Source organism: Leptinotarsa decemlineata, unplaced genomic scaffold, assembly GCF_025532065.1.
Source record: "Leptinotarsa decemlineata unplaced genomic scaffold, Ldec_3_MD MMD2_tig00000505_RagTag_RagTag, whole genome shotgun sequence".
Taxonomy (NCBI): domain Eukaryota; kingdom Metazoa; phylum Arthropoda; class Insecta; order Coleoptera; family Chrysomelidae; genus Leptinotarsa; species Leptinotarsa decemlineata.
In genome coordinates this window covers 9,121,073-9,147,380 of record NW_027412549.1, presented here as the reverse complement: position 1 = coordinate 9,147,380, position 26,308 = coordinate 9,121,073, and the positions used below count along the sequence as shown (strand labels likewise).

Here is a 26,308-nt window from a genome sequence, read left to right as displayed (position 1 = left end):
ATTCAACATGGTGGGAAAAGGCCGTAGATCAATTAGCCCCTGTTATTGTTCTCTATGAGAACAAGAATTGCGGGAACGAATTCATTGTGAAGTGCAAGAAGTAGGAAATAATCTACTACTATCATTTCGAAATCTCACAAAAAATTTCATAGGATGAAAAATTCTATTTGATTGTACTGCGTATTTGTCTTATGTAATTTCTTATTAAAAGCATGGTATCATCATTGATCTAACATTTTCCATTACTATAACTCATATAAATACTCCATGTTAGAAATAAAAATACAAATTGCATTAAAAACCTTAGGCAACAAAATATTTTACATAACAATTTTATTTTATTTAGCAAAAATGTAGTAGTTTCTACGGAATGAGGTGATTTTCACAGTATTGTCCCTATTGCCAATTCTTAAATAACAGAGAAATTGAAAAAAAAAGAAGTGAAGCTGTCAGATTTTCTGGAAGCCACGAAATTTTTACAACTATATTGTGAAATATCCGTCGATTTCTACAATATTTTTCGTAACGAGAGCTAGTTTTTTCGTAGAAATTTCAAAAAAATAATTACTCGAAAACGGTGAGAAATTGGATCTGACTATGGTACACTAACTGTTTTATTATCGAAAAGACCTCCTCTTTCATCTTTTTCAATTTGGTCCATAACTTATGAGACACCTTGTTTATAAAAATTTCTAATTTGGTTTAATATTGAGCACAACTGCAGAAGGTAGTATAATATAGTGGAAGTGTGTTGCGGTTTCATAAACTCTTTAATTGATATTCTCTCAAAAAGTTATTTAAATACGTTATCATGGATTTTCATTGAGTATCGGTCAACTCCATCACATTTCGCCTTTTTGTCATAATCTATTGTCGTAAACTAAACCAAGTCTATTCACGTCGATTGTAGACCAGTTTGATAGGCAAAATAATGTTTCAAGCAAGTCTGTATCTATTTCAATATTTGAAGATGGATAAATTACCCATAACTTAAGAGAAGAAGACTGAATTTATTGTTGGGTTATTTTTATTTCTAGTTTTTGTTTACGTCCTTAATTTTCCAAAATGGATTTTGGAAAAGAACCCAATCTTCAGTTATTGGGTTCTGAGGATTTCATACCTGAAAAGTGTAGGAAATTATATTGTTATACAAAATTAGTTTAACAACTTTGGTTTTTCTGTATCTTTTAGATGTCCGAGATTTATCTCATAATTATGTGGGTGGATCTGAACTTCAAACTCTTCGAAGAAAAATACAAATGCTTTCAGAAGAAACAAGTAACAATCTCAAGAAAAATGTTTATCAAAATTATGTGCAATTCATTGACACAGCAAAAGAGATTTCCCGTATCCTTTCCCCAGATTTTTTTTCCTATTTATAATTCAAGATAGAGTAGTACAAATAGTTATTTTCTACAAAAGTATGCTGTTTACATTATATTTGGAAGATGGAAGTCAAAAAATGTTCTATGCAGATATTTCAACCTCAAGTTCACAGTTTTCTTTGTTAATTCATACCAATTTTTGTCACCTTCATTAAAAATCAAATATATGAATCATACAGTACCATCGTAGATATTGACAAAATAAATCAATTACACAGTTGTGATATTTCGACACAAAATATTGCATATATGAAAAGGATGCAAAATATTTTGGTTACTTTTTCCCAGTTATCAGTCCCAATCTTTGCAACTTCAGTCCCAATCTTTGCAACTTGGTGCGCTTTAGAGGGTTTCACTCACGGTACAGGTTCCTATCCTGCCCGGTTCCAAATATTTTCAAAATATCTGGCTTTAATCTGGAACTGAAGTTATGAGAAGTACTCATTACCCTATATTCATCACATATCATCTATCAATCAGGTGTTAGAGAGATTAAGTAACTATTACTGATTTATATATTGTGAAGAGTATATCAGGGTCTAGTAGTATAAATGCTAGTATATGGTTTAATGAGCCATTCTTTGTTTTGTCAATCTCGAGAATGAGAAACAAATTATTGATATCTGCTAGGAGAATTTTCTTTTCAATCATAAATTTGGTAACCTCCTAAAAAGTTTTGAATTGGTTCCTCCTGTTGAATTAAACTTAAAGTTGGATATTCTCACGGTTGTCATCTGCAGAATGCCTAAATTTTGAGTTTAAGTGTACAACATTCGTGAATATCATATTGTACAGCACACAAAAGCACTGGCATAAAAAACTGGCTAGAGTCAATGTTGCAATACTTTTTGTCTAATCAAACCAATATTTGTAAATTAGGCATCTTTGTATTCTCTGTGAATAATCAATTTATTGATTGATATAAAAACAATGATGAAAAAATATAAAAAACATTTTTACATGAAATGCCTAACAATAGTTTTCACGGTAAGAGGGTAGTAAATGCATTCATGTTCTGAAAGAATATCTAAAGAAAGGTGTGTGACTTGAATGAATAACTTGAATGAGAGAAAATTGATCTAATTTTCATCCTCAAATTTTATTCAAGTTTAATTTCCTGAATTCCTGCATATTTAACACACATTCTAAACTGGATATTTCGAAGTCTTCAATATATTCGTTTCATGAATTTTTTTCTATATTTTGGAAAAAAAATTCAAATTTATTTGAGAATGTTGCTTAATATAAATAGTCCAGATTAAAATTGATGATAGGCCCATAATGTGACAGGTCTACTGTACTTCTTGTTCGATTGACCGATAGATAGACTGCAAAATTTCATTGTTGAAAAATGTACATTTATCATTATAGAAATATCTATTGAGACAACCAATAACATAATTGATGTGTAGAATTTGAACCTCTAGAGTGAAATAAATCTGATGAAAGCACTTTTACAACGTACCAGGACTAGAGAACCTTCTCTCGATGCACATTTCACCAATCAATTTAGTACCATCAGGAGAATACTAAAACTGGTTCTTCATGACTGAGATACAGCCTTTTATAAGGCTGAACAATGAGCTTTTGGAGTCCCATCCATTTCTGGTCAACAAAATCAGATATATGCCTTGTGCATGATCAGCAAAACCTTAAGACAAACAGAACATTTGTGAATAGAAAACATATAATCTCGCTTGCTAGAATTAATGTGTTTCCACAGGTTTTACTGTGTCTCAAGAACTTTTCAAACGAGTTTACAGATAGAAAATAATAATAATAATAATTGTAATTTATTGAACAAAATTACAATTTTGTTCAACTGGCTATCGACCGAAGTCCTTCCGTCCGTGTAACAAAATTGCTTTGACAATATAAAAAAAAATTATATGGATATAAAAATGAACAAACAAAACAATTTCATTGATAAAGTTGTGTTAATTTTTCTAACAGTGTTTCTGTTGGGTGTCGCTGTCGTACTCTTGCGTGGGGGTTTCTAGTCACAGCATACTTTCTAATGATTTCTACGTTGTTGTCTTTTCTAGCAAACTTCTGAGTAAGTGATGGTAGTCTTTCCTCGATAGGGAAAATACCAGCGAGTTGTACAACGGAGGGTTTGGAGGGTTGTGTTTGGGGTTATTGGGATAATCTTGTTATTTTCCTTATAGCCGTTGTTTCAGATACTTTCATTGTTTTCAAGGCCCTTTGTTTGATATTGAGAAACAGTGGGTGCGAGTATTCAATAAGTGGACGACAGATTAGTTTATATATTCGGCTTGCTAGTGATATGTTTGCACCTGCTCCCGGGTTTGTCAAACTTGTGAAATGTGTGGCTCTTGCAATCACTTTCCTTTTTTTTGTTATTGACGTGGCTGTTGAAATTTAGTCTGGAATCAAGCGTAACACCTAGGTAATTAACTGTCGATTTTGCATGTAAGATATGTTGGAAAACGTTGATTGTTGGAGAAGTTGCGGAATTCCGATGATTGAATATGATGAACTGAGACTCAGATGGGTTTGGCTGGAGCCTCCATTTATTGAACCAGTTATTTGTTATTGTTGCAAGATGTTCCAAATTGTTAATAACTTTGTCTAGCGTTTGATCGTGCGCAATTAGGGCGGTGTCATCTACATACTGGAGAGTATATGTTTCATACCTGAAGTGGTTGATATTCTCTTGTTGGTGATGATAAATATCAGAGCTGTATAAGTTATATAACAATGGTGAGAGCGGTGAACCCTGTGGACCTCCCTGCTCTGGGATAAATTCGTCTGAAAAACTACTCAGTATTTTAACTCTCAGTTTCCTGTCAATTAGCAGATTCCTAATTGTATTTACTAGATAGTTATGACAACCCAGTTGATGCAGTTTGAATAAAAGACCCTTGTGCCAGATGCTATCAAATGCTTTGTTCATATCCAGAAAGATCGCTGTCGTTTTGTTGTTGTTTACCTTGGTTGCTTCAATGTTGTTCTGGAGAATCGTGAGAGGATGTATAGTAGATCTTTCTTGTCTAAATCCATACTGGTAGCTTGGAATTTTATCATTGAGCCGTTTGAGTGAACGGTTTCATAAAAGTTTTTCAAAATTTTTACCAATTACAGGCAGAAGAGTAATCGGACGATAACTGTCTGTAAGGGAGTGATCCTTGTTTGGTTTGGGATTGTAGCCTTTTTTGAAGTTTTTAGCAAATATGTAAGCTTTTTCGGAAGGTAACTCATATTCAATATTGTTATCTATAATATTTTTAGTATGTACTTCATCCTTTTTGTATTTGGATAATTTCCGTATTTCATTCTAATAGGATTTGCCCAAGATAGGTACAGCTACGTTGTCCAATAGTTTTTGACATTTTTGGTACTTCAGTCGAATGTATTCTATAACGTGTATGATGTAAGTGATCAACAGTTTTAGTATCTTTGAGATTTTTTCGTTGATATACCAGTAATGTTAGAGCAAAAATTTGTCGTATGTCCATCAGTTCGGCTTCAGTGTATAGATCGTCGCTTGGGTAAGTATAGGGTCTATTCAAAATGATCTTAATAATCTACTTGTGGAGTGTCTCCAAGTTCTTAAGGTAATAATTAGTGACCCCTCCCCATGCGATACTAATGCATGATAGACAATTTTAATATGTTTCTGGTCAAGGGTGTTTTTTAGGTATTTAAATTTATATACCATATATCTCAGTTTTTTTGTCAGATTATTTATATGCGTGTTCCACTTCAAGTTACTGTCAAGCGTAATACCTAAATATTTAACTGTGTTGGTTGATTTGAGTTGTACTATATCATCTGATATTCGAACATCTATAGATGAATAGTTGGGTAGATTTGATTCGTAGCTTGTGAAAGGTGTGTACATGGTTTTCTTTAGATTTACAGTGAGTAGTTTACTACTGAAATATTCCATGATTACGGGGAATGAAGATGTCACTTTCAAGATATCCCAATTCTTTTCTTTGAAGGAGAATACAGTATCATCAGCAAAACAGGTTATCTCAGCAGGAATAGGTAGGTCGAATAGATAATTGATATAAATAATGAACAAAATTGGACCGAGCACTGTTCCCTGGGGGACCCCATATCTTATAGTTCTGTTAGTACTCATTTCATCATTAATACTTACGTATTGTTTTCGGTCTTCAAGATAGCTTTTCATCAATCGAAGTGTGATCCCCCTGAATCCGATGTTCTCGAGGGTTTCTAGTAAATCTGGATGGCTGACGGTATCAAACGCTTTTGCTAGATCAACGAATAGACAAATGACGGGCTCCTTCGAATCTAAAGCGTTGTACAGTTTTTTAATTAAATCCGCTATAGCGTTCTGAGTTGATCTCCCATTCATAAACCCATATTGTTTCTCGGAAATCAAGCTGTTTTGTTTGGTATATTCGTGCTTTTATAATTTTCTCGAAAATTTTAGAGATATTTGAGAGAATAGATATGAGCTTGTAGTTTGATACATCATGCCTGTCTCCAGATTCATAAATTGGTTTGATTACAGCAATTTTTAGGCATTCAGGAAATATTCCACTTTCAAGAGATTTGTTTATTACGTATGTAAGAGGTTAAGCAAGACTATAAACACATTCTTTGAGTGTGCTCGATCCAATCTCATCCATCCCTGGTGCCTTGTTTGATTTCAATTCTTTGATGAATTTAATCACTTCGTACTCCTCCGCTGGATACAAATAAAGCGAATTCAAAGCCCTCCTATGTGAAAATTTTCTTTCATATTTTATTTTGCTTGCCAAGTTTTCACCAATATCGGCAAAAAACCCATTGAACTTTTCCGCTATGAGTTGTTTGTCTTGAATCATGTTATCTCCCAGTTTAATTTCTTTTTTTTCCACTTCAACTCTCCTATTTTCAATATTATTTAGGCAACGCCACATATTTTTCGGGCAACTCTCATTTTTTCCACTTCACTTCTATAATAATTATACTTAGCCGCTCTAATCAAATCATTCAATCTATTTCTATATGATTTGAATTTGTTAAGGAGTTCATTGTTTCCCGGGTTTTTAGTTACTTCATGGTACATTTTATTTTTTTCATTTATTGAGATTACCAACCCATCTGAAATCCGAGGATTTCTTTTAATGTGTTTTCTTTATATTTCTTTTATCCGACTGCATTTTGTTATACACTCTTTAAGGACTGTGATGAAGGACTCGGTTGCTTCATCTACGTTATTACTTTCATAGACATTTAACCAGGTTATTTCCGCAAGCATTTTCCTCAGTTTATGGTAATCAATAAAAGTTTTGTATGATTTTTTTGAGTTTGTGTTTATTTTTTTTCAGATTTATCTTCTTGAATAATACAAGTATTTCAAGAGTATCTGTAACTATCTTCAAATCATTATTTGTTTTGAGAATGAATCATTTCTGTTCTAATTATTTCATCAGTGACCTGAGGAAATAGTTTTTCCCACATGTTACAGAATTCTATTCTGGAATACCCTGTATCTGCAGCTAGAAAGAAAGTGAACTGGTATTTTTTATGGGTAATTTCTTTCATTGATGGTGAGAAGTTTTTGTAATGTTGGTTTTTTGGATTGGAATGAATTCTATTATCTGTTGTTTTTGTGGAGGTTAAGGGATTGGAATTAGTACAGTTGGGTGAACCCAAAATAATTCGTTGGATTTCTTCTGAATATGGATGACTTCTTTTGGAGGCACTTTCCAGACGTCTTCTTGGTTTTCGTTTATGCATTACTTTTCTCCATTATCCATCATCCTGAATTACCATTTCACTGTAATATTCCTCTGTTTCGGTATTCATAGTTAAGTTCTATATAATCACATGTACTAACTAGCAGCAGCAAAATAGGTGTTTACTCTTTGGCTGATAAATCTGAACTCACAGATATGAATTTCATGAATTGATTTTTTATTGACATATTTCCTAAGTTTTCAATTAGATTTGGAAAGTGAAATGTACCAGTTGTCACATTTGCTCTCAGAACAAAAGTTATTACTAAGTGCATTGTCTACTACATCCATTTTAGAAGATAGCACACCAGTTAATATAGAACGTGAAACTAAACTTAGTGAAAAAGATTTGGAGGAAGAAAACAAACAAAAATTAGCAACAATTTTGGAAAAAGTTGAAGGATGTAAGGTAGTACAACACATATTATTTTGATTACCATTTTTTCAAATTAAGTTAATAATATTCATAACTTCAATCACCTATTTTTTTATGGCAGGAATTACTGGAAGTTCCAGGACGAATATTTTTGTATGAAGGAGATTTACTAGAGATTGACCCGACTGAAAATACTGCATTAAAAAGTGTACATGTATACTTGTTTACTGATGGATTTATGATTACAAACAGAAACTCAAACAGGTAATTCAACAAGTCTCGTGTAATGAACCATTTTTTCCAACTATGCTTCGCGTCCAATTATATGAGATATTTTATTTGAGAAGTAAATTCTGTGTGAACTTTAGTTATGAGAGATATATAGCTATGGTTCAATGGAGAGATTGGCTCTGAACATTTTGTCCGCAATTGCAGTGGGCATCTTCAGCGGTAGAAGATGATCATTTCAGTTATGAGTTATTCGGAGGCAATTTCTTCATTAGACCACAGTTATCTAGTCCAGATAACCGAAATTCCCATTTGATTTTAGGCCATGAAATCTTAAAACTTTAGTTAGGTAAAAGTTGTTGTTTTATTTAGGATCATTTATTATCAAAAACATAATATTCTCATTTTTTTTAGCCGGGGTTTGATGAAGTACATTTATGAAATTATTTATGATCTAAGTAGTCTAGCTGTTGTCAATGTGAGGGATTTGGGAAATATTAAACATGCTTTCAAATTATTGATTTTTCCGGATACCAGAGTGTTTCAGTGTTCATCAAATTCAAATAAGGTAAATTGTTCGTTTTTTCATATTGTTTGATATAAAATGCTGGTTGGTTATAGAAAGAATGGCTGGATAAGTTTGATATTGCAAAGAAGACGAGATTAGCACAAGAGCAACAAAAAAGAGAATCAGTTGTAGAAAAATCCCCGTCTCGTTCAGCTTCGATGGAATCACCAAGTTTCAATCGTAAAGTATATTAGATTAATTCATATATGGAGATGCATTATCAATAGCAAACTCTCTGTTTATTTTAGCTTATACTTCCATTGCTATCTTGGAAAACGGTAGGTCCTTCAGGGTTGGTTGAATGGAACAGAAGTTCCTTGCCTTTTTTAAGATTCAACAGATGATATTATATAAAAAAAAATCATCAACTATATTTACAAAAACTTGAAAATGACATATCGTTTTTTTTCTCGTGCGTCTATTTTCAGTAATACCAAAAAGTTACATAGGAACTGTTTGATTCATCATTATTACAAATTTATTGATATTTTCAAAAACACGTGTCCAATATTCTGTCATAAATATTTTGCAAGAGCGAAAAGGATGGATCAATCATAATCTCCAAGTGTCTCTCGAAAATTGGTAGCTCAAATTGAATGGAACTGGTAGATACTTGATGAAAATTCATATAAAAACTTGCTAATGAAATTTATTTTGATTTTCATTATGAAACCCTGACACAGCAGGATTTTGCTCTAGGAAGCTATTGTATAGCGAAACTCGTGTGTTGGTTATGTAAACCTTTTATAGTAAAAATCAAAATAAATTTCATCAGTAAAATTTGTAGCCTAATTAGAACATTGTACCAAATATTTCTGTTTTAAAAAGAAGTATACGAAAATCATAGATGTTAATCAGTGAAAACATAGGGGTTCTAAAATAAATGTATTTTTACAAAGTTACCTATAAAATACATGAATGTAGATTATTATACAAAATACGTTTTGTTTCATTGAGAGATTTCAAGGGACAAACTCGTGAAGTTTTCAGAAGACGAAAAAGTTGATAAACATTTTGTTTATAGGAAAGAAAGGTTTGGGCTTCCTACTTCTCCATATTTATACAAAAAATGTAGGAATCTTCCAAAGAAAAGAAGGAAGCAATCAATTTAAAAAAAGTAACTCTATACGAGAAGAGAAAGCTCTCACAATACAGCTACTTTCATATAAACATTGAATTACATGAAAGAAAAGTGCTTTCGAAACAAATACTTTATATGAACACTGAATTATACAAAAAACACTTGCCTATTCAGTTTGTATCCTAAAAATTCGTTATGAAATTGAGTCAGATATGGATTGCTACAGTGAACAAAAGTGGTGAAATTTCAGTTTCCTTTTTTTTACTTCTATATTGAGAAATGCTACGAGATCTTAGGCATGTATGAAGACTTTTCGATTTAGGAATCGTGCAATATTGAAAAACGAAGAACAAGGAAGTATCCTTGAGAGGGATTGCACATAATTTGGATATATACACTACATCAGTTCAGATAATTTTGAAGCAGAATGAATTGGAGCCGTACAAGTCGGAAAAGTTCATCATTTGAATTTGACAGACTTCAACAGAGAAAAAAAGTTTTTTGTAAATGTAACTGCAGGATAATGAAATTTCCAAAAAAAATATGGTGCGGCGAGAGTAGATTTACAAATAATGGTTCAACAGAAATATACACTAGGCAACAAAAAAATGTACATAGAGTTAGTAATTTTTAAGAGAGATATGGTTTAATGTATGGTTTGGTATTCTAAATAATGAAATTATTGGCACTCACTTTTTTTAGACTTGAGAATTATACTTGTAGTTTACCACTTTCTGATATTATTGAATGTTCCATTTTTACTTCTTGTTTGAATTTAATTTTGATCAATTATTATTATTTTTTACACTGATGTTTTCTGAAAGTATTTTATTTTGTATTCATTTGTAATATCCAGACCGCGATATTATTATTATGCTTGCCTCCATTTGTGACTGTATTGCATACTACGTACGATACTGCCTCAAAACGGTCGCATGAATGCTCGAGAAGCGGCCTAAGTGATTCATGAGATGGGTGTTGCTGTGAAAACCTACATTATTTGAAACATGTCACTGAAATTATCAAGGTAAGAACAGTTCGGTTCAATTTAAAGCCTCTCGCTATTTACCAAAACCACTCAAAAAGACAACACTAAAATTCATATAACAGGAAATACAGTCCACATACATTGATACTCAACAATTGAAAATGTGGTGCTAGAGCAAAACAGGGAACTAGTCGTTTTTAGTTTTTTTGCAAATATCTCAAAAACTGTTGATAAGTTTTTCAACCTGATAATATAAATCTGTTGCATATTCAAAAATGCAGATTTTATTGCATTTTTAGTTATTTTGCAAATATCTCAAAAAATTGTTGATATATTTTTCAACCTGAGAATATAAATCTGTTGCATATTCAAAAATGCAAATCTTGTTGCATTTTTAGTTATTCATTGTTAGTTATTTTGCAAATATATCAAAAAACTGTTGATATATTTTTCAACCTGAGAATATAAAAATCTGTTGCATATTCAAAAATGCAAATTTTGTTGCATTTTTAGTTAGTTGTTTTTAGTTTTTTTGCAAATATCTCATAAACGGTTGTTGTTTTTTTTTCAGCCTGAGAATATAAATCTATTGCGTATTCAAAAATGTAATTTTCGTTCCGAGATAGCAATAGAGGTAAAGAATAAAATTTCCTGGAATGTAAAATTAATTTCTAGAGATATTCATTGAAGTCCCAATTGAATTATGAAAAAATAGTTACTTCAAAATATTATGGCTACTCAACTTTGTTAACACTTTAAAACTTTCATTTTTAGAACAGCAATGAAACGTTAAAAAATTGCGTATATATGTGTATAATTTTGATTTGTTGAAAACAACACATATCAATACAATGCTTTCTGTACTGGATTGGTTACCTTCAAAATCAAGATTGTACTATTTATCAATGATTTTCATTCAGAAAATATTGAAAGGAGAACTTCCTTCTTACTTCAACGAATACCACACTCTTAGAAATATTAAGCGTTGTGCCAACTCTAGAAAAATTATCATTTCCTTGTTTCATAAAGGTCTAGTCCAATATAATGGATCACCTTCCAATGTTAAGCAAAGTTCGACTATGCATTAATTCAAGCCAAACATCGTGAAGTTTTAAAAAAACTCATTTATTTATTTTTTCAAATTCCAAAAATCATACCGTTAAGTCTATCGCTTTTAGTATATATTATGATAATTTTTTTCATTATTATTACTGTTCTGCATATCGGGATTCTTATAAGATAATCAAAAGTTATTATACGAGAATATTGTAACTTTCTTGCTTTCGATTCAATCAATAGATTTTTCATTAAGATTGAAGATTAGTGTTGAAAAAAGTGCAGAACATGCGATTTGTTTTCAGAAATTTTCAAACCAAAAGTATTGCAGCTCCTAGCATTTATTTACTATGAGTTTACATAAAATTAATACCATCCTGCCTTCTAAAATATCTAAAATAATGTTCTAAGAACTCCAGATTAATTAGAAAATTTGACTTATGAAAATAGTGATTCTTCAAGATATTCGTTTTATGATTCGGTCACTTGATAATGCTATATTTTATGATATTTATTAGTGAAAATTTTTTCAGCGTTCGATGAGGTAGAAGAGGATACAGGACTGGTTCATCCAGAATGGTTTATAGATTTACCAGAAGAACTTGATGTATGTGTTGCACAAAGACACTTTGAAGAAGCGTTGGTTTTATTACAGAAAGCCAAAGATTATATTGATGAGTGTGTTACCACGAATGACCAATTAGATCACGTAATGATTGATATACAGAGGAAGGTGATTTGAATTATTTTCACATACGAATGAAAACAATGCTTTGAATAGTAGTAGAAAAATCATTCAAAAAATTATACTTTTTAGGTAGAACAGAGACAAAATAATCTCACAGAAGTTTTCATGAAGGAACTTGAAGTTAATCCCGATAAATCTTTGCAAGGTGGTTTACGAGCAGCAAGAAGAGCAGTGAGATTACTAAATCAGTTAGGAAGGTCAACGCAGGTGAAAATCTATGATTACATCAGTTCATTCAGGCATATCAGTCGGTTCAAACTCATACTAGTGACATCTGGAAATTGAATCAAGCTTATTATTGACTTCCATGTTATTTCAATCATTCAGGTTTCGTAAACGGCGTTTTTTTTTTAAATATAGAAGTAGGTTTATCTTCATATCCACATATTGTTTGGGGTATTAAATCAGAATTTCAACTTTGAGCTCTCGCCAGACTGCTCAAAACTTGTTTTCTTTTAAATTTCCTGACTATAATTCGAAAACTAAGCACTTTTTGAAGAATGCATATATGAATTTTGAAACCGCTAGAGCACGCCTCAATTCCTCTCCACGCCTGGACGGTGATGATCTTGCTGAAATCCTCACCGACTTTGAGGAGGTGAGAGACACTATAAAAAGCATGCCACTACACAAAACAACTGGCAGCGATGGCATTGGAGCAGTTTTACTCCAGGACTTTTCCAAAAGAAGATTACAGTCATGGTCCTGTTGGACATACATAAAGTGATTGACACTGTTTGGACAAGGGAATTTATCGCGAAAATGTGGACGGCACACATGCCCTTATACATGATAAGAATCTTAGAATCCCATCTGGTCTATCAGAAATTTAGGGTTAAAATACACCAAGCTATTTCTACGGATTTCTCAATGGAAGAAGGTGTTCCACAGGGCTCCTGTCTATCCCTACACCTACACTCTCTACACTACACTTTCTAATTTTCGCAAAAACCAATGTAGGCATTAATGCAGATGATATTACCATATATTCCCATTCTTACTCTAGCGAGGTGGCAACACGCCAAATACAGATTCACCTATATCGGTTAGTTGTACCATACGTGGAGAGGAATAAGATGAAAAATACGTCAAAGCCTTTACCGACGTGAAGATCTTCGGGAAATTGACGATTCAAGAAAAGTGTGTGGGAGGACAGAAAAGTGAGTGCGAAGTACCTGGAAGTTATCCTAGACAACCGCTTGAATTTTCAAGAGCACTTAAGTCTGGCAATCCACAGAGCGGGAGCGGTGATTAAACAACAAGCTCCTGATATATAAACAAATTATTAGGTCAGCTACGCCGTACGCTTGTTCTGTGTTCTGACTCCTCAAGACTACTTCGTTGCAGAGACTCAAATTGATGCAGAATAAGGTGCATCGTATTGTGACTGATAACATAGGACATTGGAGCGTTTCAAGACATAGTGAAGGTCGAGCCGATTACGCATTTAATCCGATGGCTTGCTTACAAACCCTTCAGGTTGTTCCTCCCAAAAAGCCCGCTGACTAGTAATATCATGGCAGTTAGAGCTTATCATAATCAATCCCGCCGTCACGGTGGGTTGATCTATTAAACTCTCGATATTTTCCATGAACAATATGTAGACGACCCTTTGCAATTTCATGAAAAAATCTGGCATAGACAACTTTGTATCGACAATCTGTTCTGGTTTTTTCACGAACTTTTTCCAGGAGTATCCAGCCAAACAACACATCGACAGCCATGTTATCATTTGGATGACCTGAATATCAAATACATGTAATGGTGTGCATAAGTCTTTGCGGCAGGAGGCACACGACCTTGTTGTTTTTAATTGAGTCTCTGGGTGAACGTCAACCCGGTAATATCACGGAGGGCGTTCCCCACCGCCTCCTTACGGTGGAGGCGTGAGGGCGCGCTTGTCAGAAGTAGAAGCCACTTTGCTACTATACCCTTAAGATAGAGGTACTCATGAAATGTAGATATGTGAATAGTTTATTTCAATGAAAAAATGTTTGCTTTGCTAGAGCGCGCCAAAAAAATTCATCAAGAAATGGCCACATATACCATTCATATATGTGGAATTGAAAGGAAATTGAATGCATCAGAATATATATTAATAACCCACTGTCTCAATTCCATTGGTGATTATATGAAGATTATAATTCATTATTTGTCAAATTACACTTTATTGAGCGATTTTCTAATCCTTGGTCTGTCGATATCAAAAGTGAGCACCACCTTTTTTACCCACTTTTTGCCAATTGTCATAAATGAAAATTTTTCAGAGTGCTTTTAAAATTTGCCTTCGCCACCCCATAAAACATATAGATTCGATGAGAAACCTACTTCTATAAATCTTAAGATGCACCCCAGACTTAACTGATATCAAATTCCTAATAATTCTGTATTTCTCTCTGGTAAGAACTCATCTGGAATATGTATTCTCCATATGGAATCCATCATATGCAAGCCACATCCACATGTTAGAACAAGTGTTATAGGTCAAAAACTCACGACGAAATTTCCCATTGATTCTAGCAGAATCACGTTGTATTTCGAATAGGTAATACTGATTCATTCTGTTTCAACTAATTCAAATTTATAGGCAACCAACTTTGATTTGAAATCATATCTTTGTTTTCTCACAAATTATGTCTCACGTCCACTATTTGAGCTAGTCGGTGACCAATCAGTGGTCGAGTTCCTGAAAACCATTTGAAAAAAGGTAATCGAATTAATTTCTAGTATAGGGTTTAATAGTCTTTAATCATTATGTTTTACATTGACAAAAAGCTTAATGTAGAAACAGCAATTGTATGACCCAATATACATGAACTTATATAACAGGTAAGTAATTATCAAAACTAGCTCTATTTCAGTACTTATATTTTGTTTATAATTATTCAGAAAATCCTCTTTCCCACATTGGAATCATAAAATATCTTTATTTTCTTTGGTTCATTCTGATTAATTTTCTCATCTGGACTGGGAACAAATATGTCAATACTAAAAGTAACTTTATCGTTCTTGTCTTTAATGAAATGTTTCCATTTTTCATTGTTTTTTTTAACTGTTCCATAAGTTGAATGCATGAAAATTCAATACTGTTCACTCTCATTGGGAACAAATATGTCAATACTAAAAGTAACTTTATCGTTCTTGTCTTTAATGAAATGTTTCCATTTTTCATTGTTTTTTTTAACTGTTCCATAAGTTGAATGCATAAAAATTCAATACTGTTCACTCTCATTGTAATACAATCTCGACAGGTCGAGGCACTAGTTGAACACTTATCATTGTACAATCGATTCAACAGAGTTGTGAAGTCCAAGTCTTTTGGATTCGCAAACTCTTGAAGATTTCTGCTTCCAATTTGATTTTCAACTCTGATACCGCTCCATTAGTGTCCATGTCGAAATGACGCAGGATTTTAGTAACTTGATCTTTGTTGAGTTGTCGCAACCATCTTTTTGTAGACAATATTAATATTTTTTTTTGGGATCACCAATTGTATACTATTGTGACTTGAAAATGAGGGTCGGACTGGTCCTCTAGTTAATGTGACTGACTTTTGCCATCCGGGATCCAGCCTGGGCAGGCCTCTGGCACTTTCATGCAGGCCCCTGATCTTCGTAACGACATCATCCCTGGCTCGCCAATCGGTCCAGTCCGACCCTGACTATATGGAACTCTTTTATCATAGAAAAATCACTAATTGATGATTATCGAATTTAGACACATTTTGACGATCTATTTTAAAGTGCATATATATTACTATTTCAGTCTTGCAACCTGTTCCTCAAACTATGTAGCAGTATGTTAAAAAATCAATGTAAGAGGGTTAAAAGAGAGGGATCTACTGCAACCTATGTCAGACATCTTTCAAGTGTAGTGTTTACAAACATGTGTCACATGTCTGAAGAATTTTTGAGAGCATTTCAAGATTCACCCACTTGTGCTTCAGGTAAGTAAACGTATAGAAAAATCAAATCTATTCCATTCAATTATAGGAATCAAATTATTAGGTTATATTCAACTTTTCTAGAAAATGACCCACTTTCAGGTGATCCATTTTATCCAATTGTTTTTTTCATAAGTTTCATAAAAGTTGTGTTGGAGTTGAAACTAACAAATTTTTCATGTTTCATTTTGAGTTGGGTATGTTGAAAATGTTGAATATCTAATTGAAAATGAGTTCATCCATTGTGCTAATCTCTTTAACAATTTGTCTCAGATTATCTAACTCAGAAATGACTTTTCTTTCACTATGTTTAACTGTTGGAAACAAATAGGTATACAATTATTGGAAATTGATAATAAAAATAGTTTTCATTATTTCGTGTTTATTGAAAGGATGTTGATTTAGTTGTTGTTCAACCACATGTTTTGATTTCTTTGATTCGAAATTCAGAATTTTTTTCATACTAAAAATCATTTTAACTTTTCTTCAACAATCAATAGATATCATAAATAACATATGCACAGCATATTCAAATATATTTTATTCAAAAAGGACTTTATGAAAACTGAAATATTTTATTCATTTTTATTGAATGGTCAATCCTTTTTATAGTAGGCGAATTTAGTAGTTTAAATATCAATCAATGTAGGTGTTGAATTCTGTCGTCTTTAATTTTTTGTTATCACCTCTATAATCAAAAGTTGTACATCTAGGTGAATAATGATTCAGTCACCACTGTAATTTGCTAACATTTCTTTCCTGCACTTTGGACAAGGAGAAGGAAACCAACCGACTCTCCCATTCATAAACTATTTCATTTTTTCTATAGTTTTCCTTTGTCTTTTTGTGCAGCTTTCACTGAAAGACAACTTGTTAAAATTTAAGCCTAAACACAAATCATTCGTGATTCAATACCAGAAGCACTGTTTTGACTAGCCATGGATCTACTTTTTTTGAAAGAACAAGCCTGAGTCAGAAAAGGCATACCAAGATGCTATCTTTGGGATCAATAGATTTTTCAATCCGCAAATATCTTGAAATAATCTCTTGAATGTGTAACCTTCCACGAGAACAGTAAAGATTACAATTTTTCAGTGTCTTCATTTATTCAACCATATGAATTGAAATTGTGATTTCTTTTTGAAATTTTCTTTTTCGCAATATGTAGATTTCACCTATTTTAGTTTGAGAAATATAATATAAAATAAGTATACTACCAAACTTTATCTAAACTGCATATACAATACACATTCAGGATACATATGATTACTTACATACCCATGATAAAAAATAGAGTACAATACATATGAATATGTAGTATAGAAAACTAGATAACTTTATTCAACCTAGGTAGATATTTATAATAGCAATCAATTTCATCACCAGAAATTAAACTCTTTTTTATTAGAAAGATAATAAATCGAATTGCCAATATAAGTATGATTTTTTGTTTAAATATTCTGTATAATTGCAGATGTCTAGTCTTTCAATTGAACACTCCCACTCTCAAGTTACGCAATAATCATGGAAAACCATCATCAAATGGTTGGAATCGGTTCACAAACTGACATTCAGATGCTAATTCAATTAACCCTACTGATGATTTCAACAAAAAATTCTTTAACAATTTTTTTTCACCAGCATATGTTATGTGGGCCAGCAGTGAATTGTCTCTTTTCACAACCCATTTTATAAAACAAGTATTCATGCCGCAAACTTCGCTTTCAACAATTGCTGAATGTGTAGTATTCATAAGGACACAATGTGAAAGGGTAAGTTCCCCATGTTTCTAGATTTATTTGCAGAAGCTTCATTTATATCGGATTCCTTTATTTAGAGGGAGACAACAGTTCCTGGTGTTTCATCATCATCAAACGATGATCGAAACTTTTTTCTAACCCGTTATATTTCAAATGTGTTGTTTATTTCTTCTATGTTTTATATTATTTCCCCTTCTGACTTATTGAAATATTTTGGTTTGACTTTTCTTGTATTTTTTCTTCATTCTTTCATGTTTTTTTGGGATTAAAATCTGTTAACATTTTCAGACAGCGTAAGTCTGAACATCTAACATTCGAAAGAAAAATTTTCAATCATATCCAAAACAATATGTTTTTACTTGCATTTTTTATGTAACTGGTGACAAGTAAATTCCATTTTTGATATGAAATATTACTTCAGATGATATACATCACAAAACATATTGTATTAGGTTGCTTCAAAAGTTTTGTCCGTTTTTATGAGCCTACTTTGAATTGTAATATCTCAGTGAATATTTATTCAATCAGTCGGCATTTAAATTGTGTGCTCTGCAGTCGATGAAGTCGATAAAGGCCATTTTTGCCTAATCTTGATTGGCGAAGATTCTACCGGTGAGAAAGTTATCGAAATGCTTAAAAAGATGGTAGTCGGTTGGCGAGAGGTTTGGAGAGTATGGTGGGGAGACAGAACATCGACGCTCAATTCGTTTAATTTTCGGACGGTGATTTGTGAAACGTGCAGACGGGCGTTGTCGTGGAGCAGGATCGAACCTCTTCTGTTGACCAGTGCCGCATGCTGCTAACCAAATTTTTCGTACATTTTGTCGATTTCCTCACAATAGGACTCTGCTGTGATGGTTAGCCCGGTTGCAGAAGGTTGAAATGAATGACACCAGCCGCTGTCCACCATACAGGCCTTTTTTGGTGGGTTTTTGCCTTTGGAAAGTGCTCATCGGTGACTCATCGGTATCCAACCACTGTCCTGAACGTCTCCTGTTGTTGCAAAGGCTCCACTTTTCTTACACGTAACGATCCAATCAAAAAATGGATTGCAAAAGGAAAGAAGAACAGACCTCGAAACGTGACAATTTCTGTCCATCGTTCAAATCGTGAGGCACCCACTTTTCTAGCTTTCTGACATTTACAATACATTTTAACCATCTACAAACGCATGGGAGCTGAACCCAGTTCTTACGTCATCCCACGCAACGTTTGTGATGGGTCAGTCTCCACCAGGGTCCTCAAATTCTCTTCCTGGATTACTGTAGGTCAACCACTTCGGGGCTCATCTTCGAGGCTAAAATCTTCGGAAAGCAATTTCGCAGACCAACGTCGCACGGTGCGTTCACCACTATCATTGAATTCGTACAGAAAAATTGACCGAACATCGTTTAACGATATCATTTAGTATTAAGCTGAAAAGAGGCAAAAAAATGAAATTTGGAAAAAATGAACAGCATAAAATTGTAAAGTGTACAAAAATGTTCTATCGATCAGTATACAGGGTAATTCAATTCGACCCCCACCATTGGGATCATCTAAACTACAGGAGGTACGTCGAAGCTTAAATTGGGGCAAAGTTGCTTCTTTGTGCTTAACAAAATATTGTTTTGAAACTTGTAAAATTTCGAGTATTTCCGGCGTTTTTTCTAGCGTTATTTGTCAACATAGCTCAAAACCAAAAACACATTTTCATCGTAACTTTTACACGTTTTCATGTTTCGATTTGCTATCCGACGTTTCGTCTTCTGGTTATCACTATGGCACAACAACACATTTACAAAAAGTACTTTCGTCGGTCCAAATAATGTTTTTCAAGAAGTTTGTAGGGTCTATTCTTTTCGAGAGCCAGCTACAAAATTCCATCCTTCTCTCAGGATCACCTGGATGTAATTTTTGTGAATGATGCAACAAATTTTCCTTTATTTTCAGTATTTGAATATTAATATAAGTCACAAAAAGGATTTGAAGCTTTATTACTCCTATTTAATTATATGTGAGCACTTTCGACAGCTGGTCGTGCTATCATCATCTAGACTTCACTCAAACTGCTGCAGTTCTATTCAAACTGCAGTTGTGAACATCCATTTCTGCCGAGACTTGATGCGTTGATTTGAAAGGATTTGCATTTATCTAAAAAAAGTGCCAAAAATAATTAACAAAGGCTTCATTAACCTATAAACAAGTTAATTTTGGTGTAGAAAATAAATTACTACAAAATAACACAAAACTCACAAGCTACTTCACGTGATTTTATATTTGATTTAATATTTTGGGTATTTCTTACGAAATTTCAAAATTCGAGACATTATTGAAATTTTTTTTTAATGGAATTTTCTATTTTTTTTGTTGCTGAAATCAATAAAGTAGCTTAAAGAGATCTATTTAGAAGTCTTGGTCTGCCATTTTTTTGTCTATATATTCTCTTAAAATTAAATATTTAAAAAAATAAAAATGAGGGCATGATTTATTATTATTTTAAAATAGAAAACAAAGAATAATAAATTATGTAATTCTTGGGAAATTAAAAAAAGATATATCATATTCTGAAGAAAAGCTACTTAAAAAATTTGTACTTATAGTCAATATAATTAACTCAAAAAATCAACGAGGTAATAAATTTTTTTTTTTCTATCTTTAAACTTATACGTATTTATTTTTAATCTTTGTATCTAATACTCTTCATAACTTTAAACTTCTTCATATATATTTAAGTAATACTTAAATAATAATTATTAATGTTAATCTTGCATTAGTTTTTTATTCTTCGAGATCCAATTAATCATCTTAATTTTCACATCACTCTCATCTATCTCTGTTATAACATAATTTCCCTTCTTAACTAACTTTGGCGTCCTTATTTTCTGTATCACGTCTTCCCATCTTTATACTTGCTCATTTTTAATATTAGGCCATCTCCAAAACTTTGAACCTGGCTTCATACACCTAACCATTAAACCATCTTCAAATACAGATAAAACTTCTCCAGGATACTTCGCCATGTCCCATTTAATCAAGACATGATCTCCAATGATAGCAATTTTATCAGTGTCTGAGACAACAGTAGATCTATCTTTTTCTAAATCAATTGTATCATTTTCCTTGAATATTCCAGGGTGATCTTGAATACGCGAAGAAGACGGTAGAGACAGTTCGTGATTATAATTATCTATATTTATTGTATCAATTGTCATTGATATTTGGGAGGATTAGTTGCGCTCATTGGCAAATCGATTACTTAGGTGCTGTTGGAAATATCCCAAATGATAGTGGGTGCAATCTTCTTTGCAAACTGCATGAAAGTCTCCTGTACTCTAAGGTGTTGTTGAAAAAAACGAACTGGCATATTTTTTGAGTTCCCCGGAATGCAGGAATGGTCTGGGACTGTTTTATGAGATCATCCATCAAAGAAATATCTGGTGTGGTGACTTCAAACAGTAAAATCGATGGACATCTAAATTGAAGGATAGGTTTCAATGAATTTATGTCTACGATATCATGGCCTTCTGCTACGACTTTATCAGCTGTCCGTTTCAGGGTTCCACCGACACCATCAGGCGCTCCCTTACCGTGCCCGGGTTCAGAATAATGCCATGAAAAGTGTGTGATTTCTGGATAGAGGTCTTTTAGATGGCGACATAACATTTCAAACATGAATTTATTTTTAAATTGATTAACGGGCACATCACTCAACATATGTAATCAGGAAATAGGTAGATTAATCGGGAAATAGGTAGATGTTGTGCTTTTATCCAGGGTTTCAAATGTGCCCAAACAGCCATTGTGTCGTATCTATTGTCGCTAGACAGAGAACAAAAAGATACGGGTTTGATTGCATTATCATTGCGCAAGTATGCATCGTTATCTGCTGCCTACCTCCGCCAAAGTGAACAGCTTGTATTTCCTCATTATACTTGCAGCAATAATTTTCACTGTAATCTTCATGAATCAGAATTTCATTTACTGTCAAACTTTTCTTTATATTTTGAATGGCTTGATATTGATGTGCTATAGTGCCAACATGTGTATAAAAAAGCGGTTATGCTGCTTCCAGAGCTCGAACAAATTGTTTCAGTTTGACCTTATACTCTTTTTTCGCGGGTTTACAAACTGACTTTTTTTTACCGTCCTTTTCAAATGAACTGACTTCATAAATCCATTGTCGATAAGTCACCAACTGATTAAGCATTGGTAAGTAGTATTCTAAGGAACGTTCCTTGCAGGTTGAACATTCTCTGAATAGACATTTTGTGGAATGCACATCGCAGGTTATAGTCGCTAAATAAAGCTGAAGTTAAGCTACAAAATTTCAAGGCTTTGACTTCATGCAATTTCGATATCATCAATTGAATATTGGTATGCTATATGCATTGGCAAGTATTTCGTTCATTAACATTTTGCCAAGTAATCCAAAAAGGTCTGAATCTGCAGAAGGTTGATAAACTTATCTTATAATTAACTGTGCTTAAAAACTTTTGGTGTAAATTATGCAATGTATCATATAAAGCACGCTTTATTTGTGTTTTACCTTCGATGGATTTTAAATAGTTTTTTTTACCCGGGCACATTCTTGAATTTTCATCTTTTTCTTTTGGAATTATCATTTTTGAAAAAACCTTTTCATTTATGAACTAACTTGTATTTCTACAGTGATTTGAATTTAAACATTTCGTAATACTTTTTCTTTTTTTCATGTTTCTTTGCAAGACCGTCGTAACTTGTCTCTAGGTCTCTTGTTAACGCTTCCCTTGAAAGTAATTTCTTCTTCACAATCTCAGGATCTTTTATATTATTTAGGAGAAAATTTACTTTATTTTTAGGCGATTCTGGGTAATTTCTTATTGTTTTCAGTCTTTTCCAAATTTACAATTTTTGCGTACAAAATAGCTCGGCGCCTTCTCATCTGTCGTCTATTTCGAACAGCTACATATTTTCTACTTTGCTGCATATCTGATGCTGGACTTTGTGGGCGTGTGTTATCAAGTACTCTTTGTAAATGTTTGTATATTATAGATTTTTTTATTCCTATACACTTTACTATTTTCTTTCCATTGTTTTCGTTTTTGTCTAAGTTCTTTGGCAGTCATATGTATAACTGATTTTACCTGACCCTTATCTACTTAAATACTTTAATCTTTTCTTTTCCCGCAGTTTTTCCAAAGATTCGGTATTATTTTTAATTTTTTCTCGCCTTTAAATATATATATATATATATATATATATATATATATATATATATATATATATATATATATATATATATATATTATATATATATATATGTATATGTAACGTGAGGTAATGATCGTCATAAATGTAACTCTCAACTATTTTTAACGTAAAATTTTATTACAGTAACTCACATATAGTTGAGAAGAAATCGCCATTTTGAAACATTTGAGAGTATGCCAGGTACTAATTTCACAGGGTTACGTATAAAAATATCGTTCGATACGTTCAGAAATCGAATATTCGTTATACGGTGAGGGAATGATTTTATTTGACGGGACATATTCAAAATCGATTTATCATTTTTATAAATTCGTCGTTGTATAATGAATGTTTTGACATAGAATAACACACATCTCTCTAATTTATTTGCAATACTTCATTAATAAGAAATTTTGAATTATTTCAGTTGAACAGGCATTTTAGTAATATTTTTGTACTAAGGGACAAGGTGAGGGAAAGACTTTACTGTAACAAAGTGGCCATATCTTTTTTCTTCTCAAGTGGCAATGTTCTCTTTTTAAACAAAAGTAGTATTAGACAGCATTAATTAAATAAAAAAAAGACTTGTGTAGTTAATGCATATGATTCGGCACCAATGACTCGGTATCTTCAAGTGGTATCTTCAATTTGACGTATACCTTCTTCTAGAGGTGATTATAAACTGAAAATTGTTTTCCTGAAAATAAGAATGACCCATATATGTATCATTTTGACGGTCTAAATTGTCTTTCACAGCTTTATAGTTATGGAGTTGATTTGTGCTATCAGCTGGATGGATCGTTAATGTCTTCCTTGACGAAAGCTCTGAAGGATGCCAGAGATAAACTTATTGATTCAGTGAAATTGAGGGCTATTGACGATAAGTGGATTCCAATAAATTTGCATTCAAAGTCAGCACTGGCGAGGTGTCTCCAGGAGCATGCCCAAATGGGTCTTCATTTAGAGAGTTACATCACAGGTAATATTGATATAAGTGAGTTGAATATACTGAACAATTGCTTCCGAATTCTGTAGGTGATACGTGGCTACAACTCACACCCAGTACATTAGCTTTCACTAAAATGTTCCTGCTATTTTTGAATGATTGTTTGAAGTTAAAAACCAATGAATTGATGTTTACTATCGATGAAATGCTTTATAGTGTTTTTGAGGCCCAAGTCAGACATAATGAAAATTCCCTTCGAATTGAAATGAATCAAGATGTAAGTAGTTTTTGTTGAGCGTAATATTTCCTCACATTTTTTCCTTACAAAAATGTACGGAAATTTCAGAAAATAACCCTAAGAAAAGAAATTATAGTTCGACATATATAGTATTGCATACTTTATTTTTCAGCAAAGGCAGTTTCTAACAAAAAATGCAGAATTTTTATTAGTACACCTGCTGGAAGTTACCCAAAAAACATATAAGGATCATGTTGGCTATGAATGTTCTACTCTTTCCAAACTTCAGGAAGAGTATTCAGCATTAACAAAGGGAATTTCTCCTTCTACAAGAAATATCAAAACTGTTTATTCTTCAGAGTTTTTATAATCTACTTCAACTCTTTTTAAAATAAAAGTGTAATACTTTGCTTAAGATCAGTGTGAAATATTGTTCCACCAATGAAAAAATTGACTGATTTTGTTAATTTAAAGTAAATTTAAAAATCAAACGTATCCAGCAGTTTCAAAATTTATCTTTGTGATTATTGATATTCTCATCTGTTTTTTTATGTACTATGTGTCACTAAAAGTGATAGTTTTTAGTGTCGCCAATTTTAGTTGATTTATATCACTTTCTAGTGATATTTCCACGTTTGAAGAAAAATAGTTGATTTATTGGAAAATAGTTTCGTGTAGGTCGAATAATTAACAGGCTCACCTAGAGGTTGTTCGTCAATCTTCATGCTCGCCACACAAAACATTATTTTTTCTGCTGATGAAATAGTGTATTATTAATTGTAGAATGGTAATAATAAAGGACCTACAAATACTAGAATTTTCATCTATTGAATTATTTAAAATCTGGTTTCAATCCATCATACTTGATTTGTTTTTTATTGTCGTTTTGCAATTTGCTTCAATGATGCAAAATAATTTAAAAATATATCAACCACTGACTTTTTTGAAGTACCACAACTGAATTGCAATATTGAAAAAATGTATGTTGATTTATATGTTTTGTATTTGTTTAAAAGGGTAATAATAAGAAAGCCGCAACCTTTCTTTCCCAAAAATTAATCTCTCCTGAAAATATACCCCTTTGAATTTAAAAGTTGAATGATGTTCCAGACACTAGATGTTCTGTTGTTTCTAGATGTTGTAGTGTGAAAAGTAGGATTTTCAGAAAAAACATACCAATAAACTTAACATTTTAATTAATTTTCTCATATATTGGGTGATGTCATATTTACAACTAAGTTATAATTTTTCAAATGTAACATCCATGACAAGTACATCATTCCTTTCCATATTTTTAGTCTTTTTGGAGATTTTTAATTTTTGAATTTCTGTTAGGATCTTTATGACCATTTCTAGTAACTTGAGTTTTGTAAATGATGTATATATAGGGTATCCGTTCGAATTTCATAAATATTCCAAGTGTAATAGATAGACAGATAATTTATTAGTGTTTTATACATTCATCAGTATTTACACAGGTCAATACATACATATTAATAAAATTAGCATGTCAGGCATGTACTAATATTTACTTAAACAATAGATGCTTACAATTCAAAGAACAAGGTTTTTTATACAAAATATTTATTTCTTATACAGTACATCTGAGTTATGTCGAGGAGCACATTTAAAAACAAAGCAGTAAAATTTAAAATTGGTTATAAAACAACGACAAATAGTTAAAGAACTTATATCACAGTGCAGGAATTCTTCAGTGCTGAAGAAGGCGTTTTTTCATTAAAAAATATTTTATCCTTATTTTGGATAGATTATAAGGTTGGAGATCTTGTTTTTTTTAATGATTTTTTATTGTAAAGTTTCACAGCCCAAAAATTTGGTCCATTTTGACATATTTTGAGCGGCTGTAGTTTCTAATCAAATCATTTTGCCTAGTGTTGTGCTTGTGCACATTTCCAAAACTTTCATATTGAGATAGATTATTTTTTATTTATATTTAATTTTTCATGATATAGAGAGCAGGAAAGATTAGTATTTTTAATGTAATAAATGAATTTCGACATTCATCTCTGTAGTCGATATTGTCTAATATTCTGATTGCT

At 32.4% G+C, this 26,308-nt stretch overlaps 1 protein-coding gene across 1 annotated transcript; it reads left to right on the top strand.

Moving 5' to 3' along the window:
* Positions 1–970: 970 nt before the first annotated feature.
* Positions 971–25,065, top strand: Exo84 (exocyst complex component Exo84). The gene is made up of 13 exons (XM_023166666.2): positions 971–1,129; positions 1,192–1,347; positions 7,315–7,514; positions 7,603–7,745; positions 8,124–8,277; positions 8,331–8,457; positions 11,936–12,135; positions 12,220–12,357; positions 15,916–16,096; positions 17,735–17,865; positions 23,821–24,043; positions 24,100–24,287; positions 24,421–25,065. The coding sequence occupies exons 1-13, from the start codon at positions 1,066–1,068 to the stop codon at positions 24,616–24,618; spliced, it is 2,103 nt and encodes a 700-aa protein (XP_023022434.2). The 5' UTR covers positions 971–1,065; the 3' UTR covers positions 24,619–25,065.
* Positions 25,066–26,308: the final 1,243 nt, after the last annotated feature.